The sequence below is a fragment of the Phyllostomus discolor genome, chromosome 14, assembly GCF_004126475.2.
Source record: "Phyllostomus discolor isolate MPI-MPIP mPhyDis1 chromosome 14, mPhyDis1.pri.v3, whole genome shotgun sequence".
Taxonomy (NCBI): Eukaryota; Metazoa; Chordata; class Mammalia; order Chiroptera; family Phyllostomidae; genus Phyllostomus; species Phyllostomus discolor.
In genome coordinates this window covers 22,840,526-22,861,832 of record NC_040916.2, presented here as the reverse complement: position 1 = coordinate 22,861,832, position 21,307 = coordinate 22,840,526, and the positions used below count along the sequence as shown (strand labels likewise).

The window sequence follows — 21,307 nt, the reverse complement described above, 5'->3', positions numbered from 1 at the left end:
GGGGCAGGCCAGCCTCGTGACAGGCACCTCTGGTCCCCTGATCACTTCGTGACGGTGCCATACGTTCTGGTTTGTTCGTCCCGTCCCGTCCCCCTTTCTGTGTGGCCCCCGTGAGCAACCCCTCTGAAGACCCAGTGGGAAGCCAGCGGAAGAATGAGAGACAGAGATCATGAATGCACGTGGATTTTGGTGGAAGGCGACCTGGACACTGCAGGCAAAGGTCGAGGTTCATGGGAGACAGAGAGGCAGCGCTCCCATCAGCAGACCCGGAGGCTGGGGCCAGGCCTTGGCCTCACGTCCGGAGACTGGCACGTGTGTGTACCCCATCCATGTTTCGAGTGATGTCACGTGTTCATGGTGTGTATGAATCACTTTGTAATCATTTCCCATTGCACCTAACTTACTGGAAAACCGACAGTCAGCCCTGACGGCAGGGGAGGAGACAGCCCGTTCCCGGACCCTCGGCACCTATCCTTTGCTCTCCGCCCTGTGAGCGGCCCTGCCCTTGGCCGCTCTCGGACTGATGGTGCTCGTACAGTTGCACCGTCTTCTCAAAACGCTTTCTCGTTTGCCTTAGACAAGACCTAGCTTTCTCTCTGAGATGACTGTTCACCCCGCCGCCCCCCTCACTGCAGAGTGCTGGTTGGCCCAGACCCAGGGACCTAGGGCCAAGACCCTTCGTCATTTGTCTGCTTCTCCTTTGGTGGCTTGTGCGTATTATGTCTCCCCTTTCCTGTAAAAAGTCTTCCGTAAGGTTTTCTTCCAACCTACCCGTCTCCTCCTGCTTCTATTTTCTTCCCTGACCTTTGTTATCAGTCTGTGTCCAATCAGAAGAGAGAAACCACACAGCAATTTGCATGGGGAACGTGGCTGTAAAAGAGCATTGGCCACCACAGGGGGTTCGCGTCACGAGGGGCTGGCTGGAAGGGAAGAGAACTATGGAATACAGGGGTAGTGGCTAGGAGGCCACTGGGCCCCTTAGGGGGCACCAGGGGAAGAGGACCCTGCCCAGGGCCAAGCGCCAGACCACAGATGTGGCTCACTGAGTGGCAGAAAAGTGGCTTAGTGTTGTGCTGGCAGAACTCGCTGGAAATTAGCTCTCCACACCATGCTGGGAGGGAAAGTCCCCACGGGAGGTGTCTCAGTGGAGGCACTCTGCTTCGAGACTGTTCCAGGTGGGATAGGGGTGCCAGGGCTCGGGGGGCTGCAGGGGCCTGCCCACGCCTGCCCAGCCAGCACACCTGAACCAACACTTTTCCTCCTTCCGGCTGGCTCTCCCCAGGTGTAGCACTCTCCTAACAAAGCTTCACACCGCCCTCGGCGCAGGGGGAGCCTTTCAAGGGCCCAGAGCTTTCTTCACAGCAGGGCAGGGAGGTGGCCCTTGGAGCCGAGGGGCCTAGTTTGACAGGCCGCACACCGACCTGCACCTTTGTGGTCTGTCACTTCAGTTCCGCCAGGGTTAACTTTGCCGCCCGTTGGACAATGCCGGGGCTGGTCAGGTGTACCGTTTGTCTTTGCCTCCCTCTCCCCCAGGTTGCTGGAGGGCGTGGAGAGAATTGTCCATCTCTGTGGGCACCATAGAGCCATCATCCCCAGCATGTCACTAGTGGCTTCCCCTGGTCTTCACAAGGGCCACGTTAAACCTCAAGCACTCTCGTAAAGCCACTGTTCGTGGCAGCTCATGTCTCCCATGGTCCAGCTGCCACTTCAACTGTTCCCCGTTCCCAAACCTGCACTTCAACTCGAGCCTCCTTCTCCTTCCCCAAACCGTCTTCTCGACAGTCTGCTGCAGCGACTCTCTGCTCTGAGGCCCCGGACAGTGTTTTTTTTAAACTGAGTCCACTGGCCTCCCCACTGATCCTTGTACCTGCAGTGTGGCCATCCTCAAACTCCCTCCCAGAGCCGTTGGAGGGGCCCTTCGACGAGGCAGACACGTTGCCTGTTGCTTCACACTCCTCGGCCCCTCGCATCGTGAGAAAGTCCGATTCCGTCGCTGTGGTCGTGGGTAGCCACACTCTCTGGTCTCGCAGCACTTCCGCAGCCACATCCATCGTCCCTGGCCGCTTGCTCCGGCCGGCCCACGAGGCTCGCACCGTGTGGACCTGCTCCTCGGCCCTTAGCCTTGCTGGTGCGGTCCTCTGGGTTTAGAAGGTCCCCCTCCGGTCGTCGCCTGCCATCTCCTCTCGTTTTTTACGGTCCCGCACAAGCATCGTCTTTTCCTGGGAAATCTGGCGGTGGGGCGTCTGTGCGTCCTCCCCGGGACTGTCCTCACTCGCTTCTTAGGACTCGTATTGGCACCCCGAGTTGACCCCGTCCCAGCATGTGTGATGCTCCGTTGTGACTCGTGAGCTGTTTGTTTGTGAGGGGGGGACACCTCTTCTTGCTGATGATAAGCTCCTTTAATTTTTTAGTTTTTACAAATTTTTATTGAATGTATTGGGGGTGACACGGGTTAACAAAACTGTACAGGCGTCAGGTGTACGACTCTACAGCACATCGTCTGTGTATTGTTACGTGTGCTCACCGCCCGAGCCAAGCCTCCTCCCGCCACCATGTGTCCCCCTTTACCCTCTCCCCCCTCCCTCCCCCCTTTCTGTCTGGTCATCACCGTACTGTTTCCTTGTGTCTATGAGAGTTTTTTAAAAAAGATTTTATGTATTTTAGGGAGAGGGGAAAGAGGGAAGAAAGAGAGGGAGAGAAACATCAGTGTGTGAGAGAAACAATTGATCAGTTGCCTCTCCCCCATGCCCCAACCCAGGGACTGGCCTATAACCCAGGCATGCACGTACCCTGACTGGGAATCGAACTGGTGACCTTTTGCTTTGTGGGCTGATGCCACCCTGGCCAGGGCTGCTTTTTTTTAAATAAGCACCTTTTTGAAAAGAGCTGTGTCTTTTATCTTCTCATCTCTGGCACCTACTTCAACGACCAACCCTACCTAAGAGGCCTTCCACAAATACGCATTAACAATTTATTTATTTTTAAAATATTTTATTTATTTATTTATTTTTAGAGAGGAAAGGGAGGGAGATAGAGAGAGAGAGAGAGAGAAACATCAATGTGCGGTTGCTGGGGGTCATGGCCTGCAACCCAGGCATGTACCTTGGCTGGGAATCGAACCTGTGACACTTTGGTTCGCAGTCCGTGCTCAATCCACTGAGCTACGCCAGCCAGGGGTGCATTAACAATTTAGATGTTCACAAGAGAACCCAATGCTGAAGACATCTGTGCTTGGATTTTAAAGAATATTTTCATCCTTCTTTTGAAGTTGAAAATTCGGACAGTTTTTCTTTCAAATACCTACCTATCCTTCTTCCTTATTCCTCATTTGGATATTCTTGTTTTTTGACCTTGTATTTATCTTCAAGTTCTTTTACTTCAAAACTGGTCAATTAAAATCTTTGGCAGAGCAAAATAGTTCTAATTAAAGTTGAGTATGCCAGGACTTTATTACTTGGTTCCTTTGAACGTGAGCCATGTGCTAGGCGACCCTGGAACTTATCATCCGACGCAGGAGAGTTCTGGAACTGAAAGGGAGCTAGCAGTCCTTTCCCCGGAACCGTAGGTGAACCAGGACGGCCCCGGCGATCCTGTGTCTGGTTCGCTCCAGCTGCGTGGTGACTGACTGTACGCATCAGACTCACAGCAGTGTTTTCCTGTTCGCTTCCTCATGTGGCACGTTTTGCATGCAAAAGGTTTAATTTCTTTTTCTTCAGCCACGTAAACAAACATCAGTGAAAAACGTGGGATGTGTGTGTGCTCATTCACAAACACGGAGCTGGACTTCCAGGGTGGGGGCTGCGCTTCCTCCGGGCTGCTTCTCACTGTTGTCTCGGGGGGCAAAGGGCAGCCCGGGGACCCTGGAGCTCTGGGAGACACTGGCTTCGCTCCGGGGACATCTCCACTCTGGGCATCGGCCCCCAGCCGCTGTTCTCCCTCCCGGGCTCTGCAGCATCACTGCAGGGCACTGAGGTTCTTCGCAGGATGCACCGGGAGGAACACCTTGTGTTTTCAACCAGCTTAGCGATGGTGCCGTTCACTGGCCTCTTGGGAAATGCTGTTCTTGCATCTCCACCATACCAATTAATTGATCCCCCCCCTTATAAAAAAGAAAAGCTTTGCAAGGAAGTTATAAAAAAAGAAAGATACCTCCGTTGACTGTTAGAAATACAGGGAAAGATTTTCCATGAAGAAGGGCTGTTGGAAGGGATGCTGTGTGTTCTGGCCCATTAGGTAAGTAAAGGTGTGGCCAGAATGCACTTACCTGCACCCATGCCTCTGAAGCCCTGGCCTTGCAGGCCTCCACGATCTCCCGGCTTTTGCTCCGCGCTCCTCCCAGGCCCCCTCCCTGCCGTCCACACCCGGCTGCTTGTTCCTTCAACAGGGCGGGGCACGTGGTGGCGGGGCCACTGCATTGCACTTCTCCTTCCCGAGGTGGGGGGCGCTCCGCCTCCCGACGGCTGCAGGGGTCACACACGCACTCACCCCTCTTCATCTACCGACCCAACTTTGTTTTACTTTGTGGCACACGTGAGCACATGGATTGTACAATATGTGTCTGTTGTAGTTGCAGTTGCAGTTGTAGTTGGTGGTGATGGTGCTGGGGGAGGGGAAACCTGCAGGGACGTGGGAATGTAAGCTCCCTGAGAGTAGTGGGGACTTGGCTTGTTACCCTCGCCACTCTGTCCCAGCCCCTCGGGCGGCCTGGTTTTCAGCAGCAATTGTTGAATGACTAGTCAAAAGAATGGGTGTTCAATGTGGCAGAAGCAGCCACCCGGGTGGCTTGCCGTGAGCGTTTGTGGGAGGAAGGAGAATCGTTACCCAGCATCCTGCTTAGGTGGGGTTTTCCCTCCCGTCCGGGTAGACCCACTACGGTTTTGACTCGGCACAAAAAGACGGGCACCTCGCCACCTCCGACAGCGGCTGAGGCGAACAGACTGTGGCGTGCCGTGTGCCTGGCAGGCGCCCCACGTCACAGGGCACAGTGCTTGGGTCCCAGTCGGGCTGATCATCATAGTGCAGACGTTTTTCTGGGCGCGTTACAGGGAGTTCAAGCCCGGGAGCTGCTTTTAAGGGATGGAAATGCCACCTTTTTGTTGGTGGTGTTACCTGTGTTTAAACCCTTTTTAAAAACAGAATCGACCTACGTCATTGTATCAGGTGTTTTAGATGTTCAACATCATAGTGATTCAGGATTTGTACACACGATGCAATGGTCACCCCAGTAGGCCTGGTTAAGATCATTACCATAGGTAGTTACAAAAATTGTTTTCTTGAGTTGAGAAGTGTTAGGATCTACTCTCTTAGCAACTTTATATATACTCCATACGGCATTATTAACTAGAGCCGACCCGGTGTGTATTACATGCCCAGCGTTTGTTTATTTTGTAACCGGAAGCATGTACCCTTGACTCCCCCCCTCCATTCTGCCCACCCCAACCCTTCCTGGCCTCTGATGACCCACCCATCTGTGCTCTGGACCTGTGAGCTCTGGCTTTTTTGTTTGCTTGTTCTTGGTTTATAGATTCCACGTGTAAGTAAGAGCATGTGGTATTTGTCCTTCCCTGTCTGACTCGTTTCAATTAACACAGTGTCTTCAGGCCCATCCATGTGGCGGAAAAGGGCAAGGCTTCCTTCCTTTTTGATGGCTGCATAATATTCCAGTCATCTCATTTTTTTTTTTTATTGTCACAAATCATTAGAGCATTTATGAACTTTCTAATGAATTCCTAATTTATAATTTACCTTGGCCTCTGCTTTTCCTCTTCCTGTTTTGTGTTATCTCTTCAACCACTCATCAGTACGCCCCCCAGAGGTGAGCGTGGAGAGAGAGGAAAACCTGGGCATTCTCTTCAGCTGCTGGGTCGACACTGTGGCAACCCCGCCCTGAGCTCCTGTTCGGGCGTTTTCTGAATCATGCACCGAGGTCGAGTCTCTTGTGACCGCCTTCTAGTTTTACTTCACCCGAGACTGAGCTTTCTGGTTTTATTCCTCAGCATTCGCTGCATCACACCGGAGCTTTCGTTTCTCAGCTTAAAGAAGTGGTCTGTGAGGTACAGAACGGATGCGTAGACCAACAAGCCATGCGTTGTTCCCTCCCATAGTCGCCATTTCTCTCGCCAGTTGTGGAGAGTGTGTGCGCTGTGGGGCTCTGGGACTTGTCGCTTGGAGCAGGAGGGCTCACAGGATTCCTTCTCTCTGATCGTCTGACCCCAGTCCACCTGGGTGGGGCCTGGCTTCCTCCTCCATTGTCTGCTGCCCTCAGGACTTGTGAGGCTTCCCGTGCGCCACTCCTGAAATACACAACAGCCGATACAACGTCTCCCCATCCACCCTTGTGCGGTTTCTCCAGCACCTTTATCTTTGATCCCCCTTGTAGGTGCTTCCGGTTTTCCTTTCTAAAAGGATAACAAGTGTGTCATGCCCCGCCAAGTGCTTTTTTTCATGCCCCGAGTAAACACAACATCGCGTTATATACAACTGAAGGACTGTCAGGAATTTGGGGGCAGGTTCAAATCCACAGAAATGGAATAAAGTTATTGTATGCTTTTAGGAGCCGTAAAATCATCATTGCCACTCAGTTTGTAGAGTGGCCAACATTACAAGGTTTATGGCTGTTTGATCAACACAGAGCCCGTATCTGTGGTTCAGTCAAACTCATCAGCTCAAATCCTGGGCACAAAAAGTGTTTTGCTCTGGTTGCCCTTTGTTTTCCCCGCCTGTTTGCTGTGGAGCTGCGAGCAGATGGTCACCCAGCGCCCCGGGCCTCTGCCTAAGGCAACGTGTGGGGGTCCTGCTGGCCTCTCTCACGCCTGTTCCAAGGGAAACCTAACAGTGTGGCTGCTGTAATCTGATTAATCAATGGCTAATAAATTTAATACGTGTGTAATTTTTATTTTATTGGATAGAAGTATCTTTCAAGTGATTTATTTTTTCCCTCTAGGGAATAAGCAGCTCATGCTTAAAATTAATTTTTTAAAAGATTTTATTTATTTGTTTTTAGAAAGGGAAGGGAGGGAGATAGATAGAGAGAGAAACATCAATGTGCGGTTGCTAGGGGCCATGGCCTGCAACCCAGGCACGTGCCCTGACTGGGAATCGAACCTGTGATGCCTGGTTCGCAGCCTGTGCTCAATCCACTGAGCTATGCCAGCCAGGGCTTTTTCTGGCGTCTTTGGAGGGACGTCGCCTGCCGGTTCCAGGTTTCCTGGGACTTCAGCTCGTGGAGCCTCTTCTCCCACCCGGCTGTCCTCCGGAACGCCCACTCCTGCCTGTGGAATTGTCACTCGTACCTTCTGTGGAGTGTCGTCCTTCGTCTGTGCCCCCTGCAGTGGTCACACTCGGGTCTGTTTCTCCCGACAGCTGGCGAACTTCCCCCGACTCTGCGAGGAGACGGAGAGGATCGTGGCGAACCACATCCGCGAGCGGGAAGGGAAGACCAAGGACCAGGTGAGGACAGGCACCCGGGCGGCCTGGTGGTCTGTGGCTCTCGGCCGTCCCCATCCCCGGGGGGAAAGAAGGGGCTGGGAACACAACCGCACGTGTTTATTTCACTCACGTGTACATGTCATCCATGGGTTGCTATAGTAACATCTCGGGCATGTTAAGATATAGACAACTACAAAGACTTGGGGAGGATGTGATTTAAAACGCAGTTGAGGGAGTTCCGTTATCTTTCCTCGGCGCCCCATCGATCCTCATGGGTGCCCCTGGCATGTACTCAGTCCGCTTTGAAAACCAGTAACCCAGGAACACGGTGCATTGTTTCTTTAAGACAGGGTTTTAAGAAGACTTCTAATGGGCCCACAGGTGGGTGCCAGGGAGTCCCAAACTCCGGACATCTCAGGCAGCATGTGCAGCAGCGTTCTGATTTTCTCTTTCTGAGGACAACGGGCAAAGCTGTTCGCCAGCTGACCCAGGGACCTTTCACTGAAAAAGAAAAACTGTTCAGAGCAGCTCTTTTGCACATTGCTAACTGTTTTGTAAAAGTAAATGGTTCATAAGGCGTAACCTTGAAATGATTTTCCAATCCTCTGTGAATCCAAAAGATTGTTTTCAAGGGCAGGTGACTCACCAAAAACAGTGAGGGACCGACCACGAGAAGACAAACCCTTGTAAACTCGGGTGGATTTTCTCTTAGCTGTCTGTAGGACACTTCCACGGGAAGGGTGAGGGTTTGCGGGTGCTCTGCGTGCCAGGACACAGCTGTCAGTGCGACAGCGGGGAGGGGACCCTACCCTCGGGCCGTATGCCCTCCATAGCCACAGCACGTCCTGGCCGGTCACTCTCGGACTGGCCTTTTCTCGTGTGTGACACTGGCACGCTGGTCTGAGTGGGCATCTCTGAAGTCCCCTCGAGGTTAGGATGTGAGATTCCATGGTGCTTGGGTGACTGGGAAAGGAGGAGAGAGAGGATGGGGCACAGGGGGAAGGCAGGGTGGGAGCGAGAGGCAGACAGAGCGCGGGGAGGGACACCCACAGCAGCTGAGGGCGTGCAGGGCAGAGGTGAGAGGGCAGGTGGGGGAACCAGGTGGAGGGCCCTGTGTGCTGCGGTGTCACTGAGCGGCTCCAGTGGCAACCAGCTGCCTGCCTGGGCCACGGGGTCCGCGCCCCTCCTCTGTATCCTCGTGCTTTGAGAGTCAGCGAGCCATCCTTCATCGTTTCCACGTGTCTTCCAACTCGCACGCCCCCGGAGGGCTGCAGGCAGGGGAGCGGGGGCAAACACATCAGTGTTAACTCACGCGCGAGTGCAGCCGAGCCCCGGATCACGACGTACGTGACCCTGAGGCCTGGAGTCCCCACGCGGAACGTCAGGGCTGCGGCTGGACCGAGGAAACGTGCCTTCCCGTGTCAGCTGCCCTCCTGACCTTGAGTGCAGAAGGTAACCACTTCAGTGTAGCGCCTTTATGCTAGGAAACTTGAATGGGGATAATATCCTACTTAGCTCTTCCCTAAGAAAACGATACTGAGCGCAAAGTAGCATCATTATCTTCGTGTTCCCACCTAAGTGAGTTGTAAAGGTCTCCATGTTTCACGGCATCGTCGTTAGGACTGTGGGCTCCCGGTCCCGATGGCCTGAGTTCGAATCCAGCTGCCCGTTTACTGTCTGTGTAAATGAACGAGCCGGTCGGCACCTCCACACGGCAGCTGCCTCGTCTTCAAGGGGGATCATGGTGGTAGCTGACCCGCAGGCATTTGGTGAGGATGGGATGGGGGGCCCCAAACCCGGCGCTAGCGCACCCTCCGCTTCGGTGGTTTTCCCCAGAGTGCCACGCACACGGGAGGTGTGAGGAAGCATCACTTTCCCAGTTCTCGGGGAGTGGCCTCTCACCTGCAGCTCTGGTGCGCCGATGCAGGGACTCCCCAGGAGCGAGACAGGAGTGGGGCGGGGGTGTCCCCCCAAGTGACCAGGCCTGCGGGCCCGAGGAAGCTGGCCCTCGTCTCCTCCCACACGGACCCGTGTGGCCGAGGGGACACGTCCCTCGGCCCAGCCGTCCTATCTGGGTTCTGAGCTCTGTCCTCTGGGCTCCTGGGGCCCCATGCTGCTCCTGAAGTCGCTGGCCGGAGTGACCGCTGTCCTCAGGCCTCTGTGCCACCTCTGTGTTGGAGGTGTTTTCGCAGGGCTTTCTTTTTTTAAAAAAAAACATTTTGATTAGTACCAACTTGTGCCCTGGAAGTTTTGTGGGAAGAAAAATTATTCAAAAATGAAAAATATGGAAGCCCATAAATCTGTCTGTGATTTTTTTTCCCGGAAACAAAGGTCTTTTGAGTGTGCGTGCGTGCCTGCGTGCATGCCAGGCGCTCCCACACACGCAGCAGCGGCCACCGCGGTGGGCTCCGCGGGCGAGGGCGGCGGCGGGGGGCGGCTCTCCACCTCCTCCGCCCAACGGTCACAGCTGCGGGCGGAACAGGCAGGGGGCGACGCTGGGAAAGGGAAAAAATGAGGGAAAAAATGTGCTCTTTCCCTTTTCGTCCCCCATATGTGACTTGGCTCCCTTCCTGGGATGGACACAGACTCCCAGTTTCCAGGAATCGGACCGGGAACAGCCACGGCGGTTCTGTTTTCCTGCGCCGCGGGCCAAGTCCACGGGCGAGAGCGTCCAAGGCGTCCGGACGGCTCTTGGCGAGGCTGAGGACTGTGTCGATGTTTTGCTCTTTGCAGTGGGAACAGTTTCCTTGGGCTGCAGTGTTACGGCTTGTTCACGCAGACTCCCGGCCAACGTGGCTCTGGGAGGTTAACGCTGAACAGAATCTGGCTTTGTTATCGGGAGAACCGGGAGACAGCCGCGGACGGTCCCACAACAATGGCTCTTCCCAACGCTTCCATTTTCTTCATTAGAAGACGAGAAGCAAAACTGGGTCTCACGCAGGGAAAGGCCTTCCTGCAGATGGGACGTTATTGGCCCGATGGTGCCGTGCCTCGACTTTGTGTTTGGTGGGGAGGGTGGTTTCGGGGGGCTCCTTTTGCTCTTCTTTGGCAGGTCCTCTTGGGACTCAGAGCAAGATTTGGTGGGGTGGCCAGCCGGATCCCCTAGAAGGCAGAGCACTGGGTGGGGAGTGAGAAACGGCAGGCCTCCTACTAATAACACGGGGATAAGTCGCACACGGGAAGACCAGCTGCTGTTCGGAGCTGGGAGATAGGTAGCGCATCTGCGGCCACAGGTGTTTCCGGGGCACCTGCTGTGTGCGTTGTGCTGGGTTCTGGGAACAACGTGGGGGACGAGACAAAGGGAACCCCCGCCTCCACGAGGCCAGCCGTCCTTCGGGGGTGGGGGAGGCAGGACAGCAAACAGAGTAGACAGGTGATTGATTATACTGGTGATACACAGGACAAATACAAAGGACAGCATGTGATATGTGTTAAATATGGCCTGTAGGCTCCGTGAGTCATACCATGAGCCAGTGTGGTGTGGGTGAGGGTCACAGCAGGAGTCTCCCTAAGGAAGTGCCCACGGTGGAGCGACACGTGGACCCAGCCAGCGGACTGTTCGCACGAGTGCCGAGACACGCCTCCGTGTCGCCCGCAGGGTCGGGAGGGGGCGTGACGATATGTGGCCATCAAAAGCTCAGCCAACAACATCGAGGTGCAGAGCTCTGGGGGTGCACAGGCAGGGAGTCTCACGTAGTTTCCCCCCCACCCCCGTCAACAGGTCTCAGCTCTGTCGAAAGACAGGGGTCCCTGCGGGGAGGGCAGAGGAGACCTGGGAAGGGGCAGCCGTTCTGAGTGACTCCGGGAGAAAGTCCTGTTTCTCACGGTCTTCGGTCGCCCCACAATCCTCTGGTTCCGTCTCCTTGTCTGCCGGTGGCGACTCTTCTCCGCGGGAGGGCCTTCCAGATCTCACAGTCGGAGCGTGTGTGTGTCTCGTGATCAGGGCCCGTTCATGTTGACTGGGGACACGTGCGCAGTTCACGCCTTGACAGATCTTGGTCGGAGTCACGCGGCGCTCCATCCAGGCTCCGTTCGAGGCCCTGGAACATGGTGGTGGCTGCAGCCGGCGGCGTCCCTATAACCGAATGATAAAAAGTACGGCATCAGCCATGAAGGAGAGGAAGTTAGGGTCACAGCACCGAGGACAAGAAGGGTGCTACCCGAGGCAGGATGGGCAGGGAGGGTCCCCCGAGGGGGCCACCTTTCAGCAGAAAACTGCCGGCACTTTCGCTCTGATAATGAAGCGTCGCTCGCCTCAGGAAGGCCGTCCGTTGACTTGTAGATTGCCCCTGGGAGTTGGTCAGTGAGATGCGCTCTGGCCTGCCTAGAGGGACCTTAACGAGACGGAAGAGGAGAGAAAAACCAGGGGATGCAGTTGCTGTTTCATGGCCAATGGGTGGTGCCCCCGCTGGCCTTCTGGCCGTGTGTCCTGCTTTTGAACATCATGCCTGCATTTCAGAGGAACAGAGTAATTCTAGCTTCTGAGTGTAGTTGGCCAAGAGCGTGTGGGTGCCCGGCAACTGGAACACTATTCATTGCCTTCTTGTAGGAATCAGACTTCTCACCTAGATGTTCTGTCTCTCAATTTAGAGTCAAACCTATGAGCCTCATGAAAAACAAAAACAAACGAAACGAACGCACCTTTTCATTCTACCTGAAGCATCCTTTAAGACTTCCGTGGAGGTAGCTTGCAGGCAGTTGCTCCCTTGCGTGTTGGCGCGTGTTGAAGGCGGGCTTCACCGGTGTGTGTGTCTCTGCCTCACAGGTGCTGCTGCTGATCGACATCCAGGTCTCCTACATCAACACCAACCACGAGGATTTCATCGGCTTCGCCAAGTAGGTGAAACGCTCGATTGCCTTGCGTGTCATATCCCCCCCCCCCCCGCCCACCGGCTGCTTTGTCTAGAACACACACCGTGCACGTCCGCAGCCCCCCTGCCCCCCCCCCCCCCCCGTGAGGGCCTTCTGGGTCAAGGTCAACTCTGAGCTGACCCGTTGAGGAGGCGGTCATGGCCGTGGGGCCACGCTCCCTCCAGAAAGCTGTGGGCTCCCTGGTTGTGCAGCCTGTGAAGTCACATGGGTCTCCGATCCTCCTTGTTTTTGGATGACGGTCTGCAGCTTGTACTTGAACTCCCAGAGATAAGCAGTAACAGATGCACGTTTCCGATGTGTTTGGGAACAGTTTCCCACAGAAACTTGAAACAGCAAGTGCAGTTCACGGGATACGTTCCCAACTTAGAACACAGAGGCCTATTTAAAAAAAAAAATCCTTGGTGAACTTCAATGTGATCTTTTTGGGTGAACATTCTCTTTTCTATAATTTATATCTTGGATAAGCTTGTCTGCACTTGCTATTGTATCATAAGTGCATTTTGTTATTTTCTACTACTCTGGTGGTACGTTCCCAGATATCACTAGGTGGACATTACATTTAGTTATTCGGGGCTGCCTCTTCACTTGTGGCATTCTCGGGACCCCGAGTTCACCTTTTTTCCTGCCCTGGCGTGGAAGCAGTTTTTGTTTGCTTTTCAGGAGTCTTAATTCTAACTCTGAAGTACATTTGCGGCATGCAGGTGCTCCCAGCTTCCAGTATGTGGAACACAGTCTCTTTAGATAAAACCAGAGCAGGGTCCCCGAGTCCTGTGTCACTCAACGGGGTATTCCAGAACAGGGATGAAAGAAAAACGAAACACGACCGAGCGTAGAACCAATGCGTGACGGACGGACTTAGGAGAAGCTGGACGTAAAGCGTGGGACCCAAACCCAGCAGCAGCCTGAGGAACCAACAGACAGGCGTGAGGGAGGGAGGGGAAGCCCGGTGACCCCACGGGAAAGGGGTCACCGGCTGCAGATTCGGACGCCGGGGGCAGCAGACGGGTTTCCGTTCCACCGTCTCCTGTCTGGGGCCGATGGGCCATGTTGTTGGAACGCGGTGCTGAGTGCGTTCCTGGGGCCCGCCGCATCTCTAGCCACACTGTCTGCTCCAGCTCCTAGGCCAGCGTTGGCTCCACAGGCATTTCACGCAGGCCCACGCCCTCCCTGTAGCTCCCACGGGCCCCTTCGTCCACACTGCTCATTTCCTCCCAATCACCAGCGCGGGGCGGGGGGGGGGGGGTGGAACCCGGACTCCCAGGTGCCTCCTTGTCCCTGGGCCCAGAAGGGGGACCCGGGAGTTTCTGCCTGGTTTCTGGCACCGTCTGGGACCTCTGCGTGACCCGTGCCACGCCCTGCTCTTGGGGGGAAAATACAAGAAGAAGAAAGAAAGAAAAAATCATTTTTGCCTTTTGGAGTTTGCCTAATAATTGAAAAATGCAGAGAAACAGATGTGGCGTTGTAAGTTGACACAGTCTTCACGTCCTTCACTCGCTTCCTTGAGGAATTTCGAAGGCACACAGATCCTTGAGTCGTTTTAGAGAACAGGGACGCTGCCTTTACAGGTGATTTTTGCTGATACAAATGGCAGTTAGAGGCAGACACAAACTCGACGCCGTAACCTGGAAGGGCGTTGCCGTGCTGCCCCGGTGTGGTCCCCTGGGCCACGCAGAAACCGTGGGAAGAGCGCAATCAGTTTGGGGACGTTTCAGTCTCGACCGTGTGTTGTAACCAGTGTTACAGCTTAAATTTCACCCTAGACTCTGCTTGGAACACTGGTCCCCTTGGTTATCATTTTATTTCTTTTCAAGGCTAAGTGACCCAGTTTACTTTCCCCAGCAAATTCCGATAGTTTCTGCCTCAGAAGCGGCTGGGCCATGGCATCGCGCTGATGGGGCTTTCGAAGGCCTGCAACGTGGCAAGTGGACACGTTTTCCAGCGCAGCCTTTGGCCCCCTCCCTGGCATCCAGGGGGCCGCCCAGCACCCCCTCCCGAGGCAGACTGTGAGTGGTCACGATACTGGGGGGAGAGAAAGCAGCATTGTCCAAACCGCGTCAGAAACCCAGCACATTTCACATCGAGGCGGATCTGTGCACCTGAACTTCCTTTGGAAGGTCAGGCCTGGGGGTCGGAGGTCAGATGAGTGTTCCGGGGTTTGCACGGACGGGCTTTGGGCTTCGGCACGTCACTCAGCCCGTCTGCAGCTCAGTCTGCGGTTCTGCCGCATGCAATAATAAATAGTCTCCGACTGTATACCTTTCAGGATTGTTGGGAGATCCCGTCAGTGTCATGAATCTGCTTTTGAGATCTGTAGTGAAGTCTGCAAAGTGAGAAAGTGCCACATGTGCTCACATACATTCACACATACAGGCCCACTCACAGGCATGTTCACACAGACACACAAAGACACACGTGCACACTCAGACACAGATAAACACAGACACACACACTCACATAGACACACATGCGCACTCACACAGACACAGAGGAGTTTGCTTACTAGGTGCACCCTTTTCCTTTGTTATGAATTTGCAATGATTGGAGTGTGACTGACACAAGGATGTTTTTAGACGTCAGTGTCGCCTCCAAATGTGGTGTTTTGCACTGAGACTGGGAGGTGCATGTTCTTCCCATGTGCACGCCGGGTCGGAGCACATTTCAGAGTGACGTGGGACAACCAGGGAGACGCAGAGAAGTTCGTTTCAAAGAGGAGTTACTTTGAGGTGTTGTGGTATTTTTTTGTGCTTTTAAAAATTAAAAAAAAACAGTCATAGCTATAAATTTTGAAGTTGGCAGGAATGCTGTTTCCATCCGTGGAAAAGTCCAGCCATACTTGAAGAGAAGTATGGGAGTATTTTTAAGCTCCAGAGATAGAAAATCAAGGCCTCGAGTTGAGGAAAATAAGAATTTCTTTCATGAGGTTTTTAGAAAATTGTCAAAAGAGGGGGACTGCTTTTCAAGTTCATAGAATTATGACATACACTCAGCATTTCACAGAAGTATTTTTTCCAACTGGGATGGCTTTGTAGTCTAAAAACTTTAAAAAAGGAAAACTAAGTGCTAAATTAGTAGATTAATGGAACATGAATTCTCAGAGTAGTGTTCAGACCATCTTGAGATTCTTCTGTCTGCTGTGGCATTTATTCTGCCGTGTTAAATATGTGGAGCTTTTTCCCCTCCCATCTCCTGGCCATTGGTTAAACATGGACCGTAAAATATGTACCATGTGTCACAGGTCCGAGTTCTCACTGCTGTAGGCTTGCTTTGGAATTTCCTGGTTTCTGAAAGCTTGACCTTTCAACTACAGTATAGTTCCTGAACCTAAAAGTCTGGCCTTCCAGAAGAAAATGTCAACTTTCCTCATGACCGAAGGGTTTTAATTTGTCATTGTTCCTTATTAAAAAGAAATACAACCCTATGGTCTATTTTTTTATTTTTTTTAACACAGTACAACTAGCTTTTGTTATTTAATAAAACAAGAGCTACTCCAATTGTTCCTTCATTCACTCCCCCTCTCTCCATAATCCTGCTCTTTGTACCCTGGCCTGTGTGTCTCAGTTGGTTAGAGCGTTGTCTTGAAACCAAAAAGTTGCAGGTTCGATTCCCAGTCTAGCCTCCTACAGCAGTCAACCAATGGATGCTTCTCTTTTGCACTGATCCTTCCTCCCTGCATCTCTAAAAGCAATGAAAAACAAAACCCTGCTCTTTGAATAAAAAGACAAGCTTGTTAGCGGAATGCCTTAGAAGGTGAATTTGCAATTCTCTCTCTCTTCCATTTGTTCTGGGGACACAATCTGCCTCGGAGTTAGCTGTCTACTGCAGGCCAGCGGCTTAGGAGCAGAAAGGGCTCCAGAGGGGAACCAGCTGAATGACACCCCTGTGACCCCAGCGTCAGACGGAGGCCTGGTCTTCAGCCGGCTCAGGAGGCCTCGGCACCTGCTCCCCCTCAGCTGCCATGACACGGCACACAGATCTCACGGCGCTTATTACGTGAGCACCACGGAAATTCTGTGGGTCGTGACGTTCGTCACGTCTCGTTCCCCATCCTCTGAGCTGCCAGCCCCACATTCCGGAGCCTTTACATTGTTCGCGCGTTTTCCGCCTCGTGTGATCACATTGTATCAGGGCGGGGTTTCTGGTTTCCATTCACACACAGAAACATTGCCTTGCGGAACCAAAAGCTGGGCCTTCCGTTGTAACAAGATCTTTCTTTGGACCCCCGTGCGGATGGAGGAGTTAAATGCTGGTGGCCCACTGGGCTTCCTATCAGCTAGAAATACAGGGCTGAGCGCCTCGAGGGGCATTCTGAGTGCCACCTCTTCAAGTTCATTACACGTGCCAGCGCCCCGGGCACGGCGATCAAAATAAGTGGACTTCTGTTCTCTTCCATCCTCAGAGCTGTTGCTGTGAGCTTTATCTGTATCCTCCGAGTGACTCTGAGGAGATGAGTCATCCTTGTTTCCTGGGGCCCCGAGTTCTGCAGGGTTTTCTCACCCAGAGTTTCGCCTGGGACTCCGCTGAGGATCCCGCAGGGGGACGCAGCTTCCGCCTCCCCTTGGCCTCAGTCTGCTGGGAGGGGCGGGGCCTGCAAGTGACAAGTCACCCTCTGGGGACTCTCTGCAAGCATCTGTAATAGAGGAGCTCTTGGGGTGGTAAACGAACTTCTTGCTCCAGAGCGGTGCTGCCCAGTGAGCTCTCTGAGGCGCTGGGAACATTGTGTGTGCCGTGCCGGTCAGTTCCGGCAGTCACTAGCTGCGTGGGACCGTGGAGTCGCCGAACTGCGGCTAGTGAAACAGAGGCAGTGAAACGCAGACGAAATAAAAATGAAATTAAATGTCAATTAGTGAAAGTTTTCATTTCAGTAGCCTCATCTGGCTACCAGCCACTGCGCTGGCCGGCACCCCTGTGGAGTATGGCCAGTCCAGCCCTTTGCTCGGGGTCCTGGATGAGTGGACCGCACTTAGCTGACCGCACGGTGGTGGCAGCTACCACGGTAGGTTCCAGAAGAGAAAAAGGAGGTGACTCTGTTAGCTGCTGCTAAACAAATCCCAGGGCTCAGGAGTAAACAGTCAGCTCTCTAAGTCCTCTGTCATTGAAGCATCTTAGTGTGGCTGTTGCCAAGTTGCTGGCATTTTCTCCAGCATGGTAACTGCTGGAGTTTCTTTGAACTCTAATCTCCTCTACAAATGAGGCCAATGCTGGAGGGAGAGGCCATGAAGTCTGGACTCTGGACGGCTGAGGGACCCGGTTTCCTCAGCTCACGTGCGCCCTCTTTGGGTTGACGGGGAGTCTGCACCCCTCCTCCTTCATGTTCAGCCCCCAAGGGCTCATTTGCAGCCCAGCGCTCTGCTGAGACTGCTTTGGGCCGGGACAGAACAGTCAGCCCAGCGGACGGTTCTGAGCCCTCCATCGGACACCGTCAGCCCCTTCTTGTTGGGGAGCTATCTGCGTGCCCCTTTGCTTCAGCCGGCCCCTGCGGTGCCCCAGTTTTCCTCTTGCTGCTCTAGACTCGAGTGCTCAGCTCTGTCTCGGAGCCCTTTCCCCTCTGATGGTGGCTCCAGGGCTGGGTTTTATCAGAGGTTTTCTCCCGCCTCCCCCGCCCCCCCCACCCCGTTCGCTGCACCGGCCCTGGCTGGTGTAACCCACCCACCTCAGGGCTTTCAGTCCCCAGCCTCGGCCGACGACGACACATCTAGTCTCCACTCCAGAACTCCTTCCGGCACTGGGGACCCCGTTCCGCTGCGGCGCAGTGGGCATTTCTGTGTGTCTGTCCCAGGGGAACAAGCCTCCACCTGGTGCTCCCAAATGACACTCGCTGTCCAACCTGAAAGCGACACCTCCTCCACTGTCCCCACTCCTTGTACGTGGCAACGTCCAGTGGTTCAGACCAGAATCCCGAGTTCCCATGTTTGTTTCCCTCTGTCTTTACCAAGGTCGTCTGACACGACCTCTGCTGGAGAACTGCGTCTGTCCAACCCTGTCACCATCTGTATCCTGCACGGAGCGCCCTGCAGGTCTTGGGCGCCCTCGGGTCATTCTTCTCTTGCTGGGGTTATGACAAGTCTCCCTGCCTCTTGCCACTTTCTTTATCACTCCTGGGCTTCCCTGTGGCGTTGAGAATGAAGTTTAAACTCATTGGCGTGGTTTCCAAGGCTCTGCAGAAACGGTCTTCTGCCCACCTCTTCTGCCGGCCCCGTGCTAGGTAACGGCCCCATTGCCTAGAGGGAGGGGGAGAGACGCCGAGATTCACGCCACCTGCCATCGGCTGGCCCGCAGGGACAGATATTGTCAGAGGGCATTGGGACACCGGCCCGGCACAGTCCTGTCCGTGGGATACAGGTACAGACCCAGATCCGCGGGAGTTCACGGGGAGGGGAGGGGACTGGGGGGTTCTGAGAAGGCATAATCCGGGAATAGGGCTGGCCTGGCCTCGGGAGCCCGGGCAGGGCTCCAGCGGTCCGAGGGAGGGGGCCGGGCGGCCTGCCTCCCGTCCTCCCTGCCTCCGAGTCAGGGAGGTGATTGTTGCTAAAACACCGCTTTGATCGTGCCATTTGCTGGCTCAGAAACGTTCCCTGCTCTTTGCCGCCTCTCCTGCAACAGCCAAGTTCTCTGGAATTGGCCCTAACACGCAGTTATTGTACTGGAGGGCTTGGAAGGTCATGCACAAGCCCGCGTCTGTGATTATATAATTTCGCCGTAATAGTGTTACTTTCCACAATTTTCCTACGCGCCTCGTTTTTCAACCCCCTGGCTGTGCCGATATTGCACCATTCTCCGGGAATGCACGTGGTTGCCTTCCCCTATTAAATTTTACCTTTCTTCAAGTTTTCTGTGAAAAACGTCACATTGCTTCAGACCAAAGTAATCCCTTTCTGTTGATCTCTGAGCGTTCAGAGCGCTTGCTCTGTGCTGGATTGGTTTGGTAGACGGTCACATGCCCCCTCGGCACGCTCTCCTGTGATTGGAACCTTGTATTGTGTGTGCAGTGAGCAAGGACAGAAAAATGTGCGCGAAACAAAATCGCGCTCAGTGGTCACGCGGCTCTCTTTCTCTTTGAATGTCTTCCAGTGTGCCTTTATTTTTACAGAAATTGAAATTTCTCGTTAGGTGCTTCTAAAATCGTTACGTCTCAGAGCATTAAACTAATAAGCCCGGCTTGGCTTCAGGTGTCTCAGTGTTCTGGAAGGGCTCCCACCGAGCCTCATTCATGGTAGGGGTTTATGTGATTAACAGCCGACATACACACTTAATAAGCTGTGAGGGAATCATGTCCCGCATTTGAAACAGAGGTACTCTGGGCAGGGCGGGGGGTGGGGCATTGTGTTCTGTCCTCACGTAGTGATTCTTACACAGCGTGTTCGTTCCTGGTTGTTTGTGCTGTGTGCGTGTGCCACACCACCCACACTGGATACATTGTGGGCTTCTGATGACGAGAGCCACCCCTCGTTCCCGTTTCCGCCTTCGGTGGGGCGCCTCGCAGACAGTTAGCGCCCTCGCCCCTGTGACTCACGTCAAGTGGAAAACGTCACACGTGGGTCTGTTTTACGGGACTGCAGACCTGTGACCGGGACTGCGTCCGAAGACTTGAACTCACTTGCAGGTCCTTATCGGATTTCCCGTGAACACACTTTTAAATAAGTGTTTTGGGACGCTTTCAGTTCAGTCATTGTTGCAGACGTAAGAATTATGAAGCCCTGGCTGGCGTAGCTCAGTGGATTGAGCGCGGGCTGGGAACCAAAGTGTCGCAGGTTCGATTCCCAGCCAGGGTACATTCCTGGGTTGCAGGCCATAACTCCCAGCAACCGCACATTGATGTGTGTCTCTCTCTCTCTCTCTCTCTCTCTCTCTCTCTCTCCCCACCCCTTCCCTCCCTAAAAATAAATAAATAAAATCTAAAAAAAAAAAGAATTATGAGAAAGGGTATTTTCTAATGAGGCAGCTTATTTTTTTCTGATGTTTCTTATGAGCTAACTTCAAGCATCTAAGTGCATCATTAACAACATGTTTGTATGGGGCCAGTCACTGCAAAAAGAGTATTCTTTAGACAGGAAGTGAAGGTAGCTTAGTATTTGTTCTAACACTCATATTTGAGGCTGGCTATGAAATACACCCGTTTTCCTTCTGCGAATTTGTAAGCGGTGGGTCCTGCATACACGTCATTTAGTACCGAAAACTCTGCCGCTGGAAAGGGTCTTATGTAGCGCAGCTCGTACGCTTCTGGGAGGAACTGCGTCTCAAGGCATCTTGGGTCTAAAAGGAACCTAAGAAGCAGCCTGTCTGTTCCCTGATGTCTTGTCTCTGTCCTTCTGTCTCCTCTCTCCTCTCTCTCTCTCTCTCACTTACAGCTCAGAAGCGCAGGTGCATTTAGGTCATCCTCTGCCCCAGGTAGCTCAAGGAGCCGTCGAGAATCTCTGTGTCTTCTCCTTTATATTCAGCCCCTCTTCTCTTGTGTGATTTTTAAAAAAGATTTTATTTTTAGAGAGGGAAGGGAGGGAGGGAGGGAGGGAGAAAGAGAGAGAGAGAGAGAGAAACAAACATCAGTGTGTGGTTGCTGGGGGCCGTGGCCTGCAACCCAGGCTTGTGCCCTGACTGGGAATTGAACTTGCGACACTTTGGTTCGCAGCCCGCGCTCAATCCACTGAGCTACGCCAGCCAGGGCTTCTTGTGTGATTTTTAAGGGGACCTTCACAGAATTCAAGGGTCCCCAATAGTTTGTATCTGCCACATTTTGGAGTTATCCAAACTATGGGTCAGTGATTTCTTTTAAAACCTTTTCCCTTAAAAAACAAACAAACCTCTAAACACAATTATGGTACTTGGAAGAGGCGACCCTGCCGGGAAGAAGGCACAACCACTTTACATTACATTATGTGTGAGCAGCTTTCCCGTTTCTTCCCGGAAGCGAGGCGAGCCCGCGGCGCCTGGGGGAGAGACACCGTGGGAAAGCTCCGAGTGCCGGGCGGGCTGGTGCTTTGGACGCCTCCCCGTTCAGGGCTGGGTGGGCAGC

The 21,307-nt window shown here is 53.6% G+C and overlaps 1 protein-coding gene across 7 annotated transcripts in view; it reads left to right on the top strand.

Moving 5' to 3' along the window:
- Positions 1-21,307, top strand: part of DNM3 (dynamin 3) — a 369,351-nt gene that overhangs the window by 116,207 nt on the left and 231,837 nt on the right. For all 7 annotated transcript variants that reach the window (XM_028530855.2, XM_028530853.2, XM_028530854.2 and 4 more), the window contains exons 11-12: positions 7,363-7,449; positions 12,194-12,264. In XM_028530855.2, coding sequence (XP_028386656.1) covers positions 7,363-7,449; positions 12,194-12,264 — 158 coding nt within the window. The remainder of the gene's footprint in view (positions 1-7,362; positions 7,450-12,193; positions 12,265-21,307) is intronic.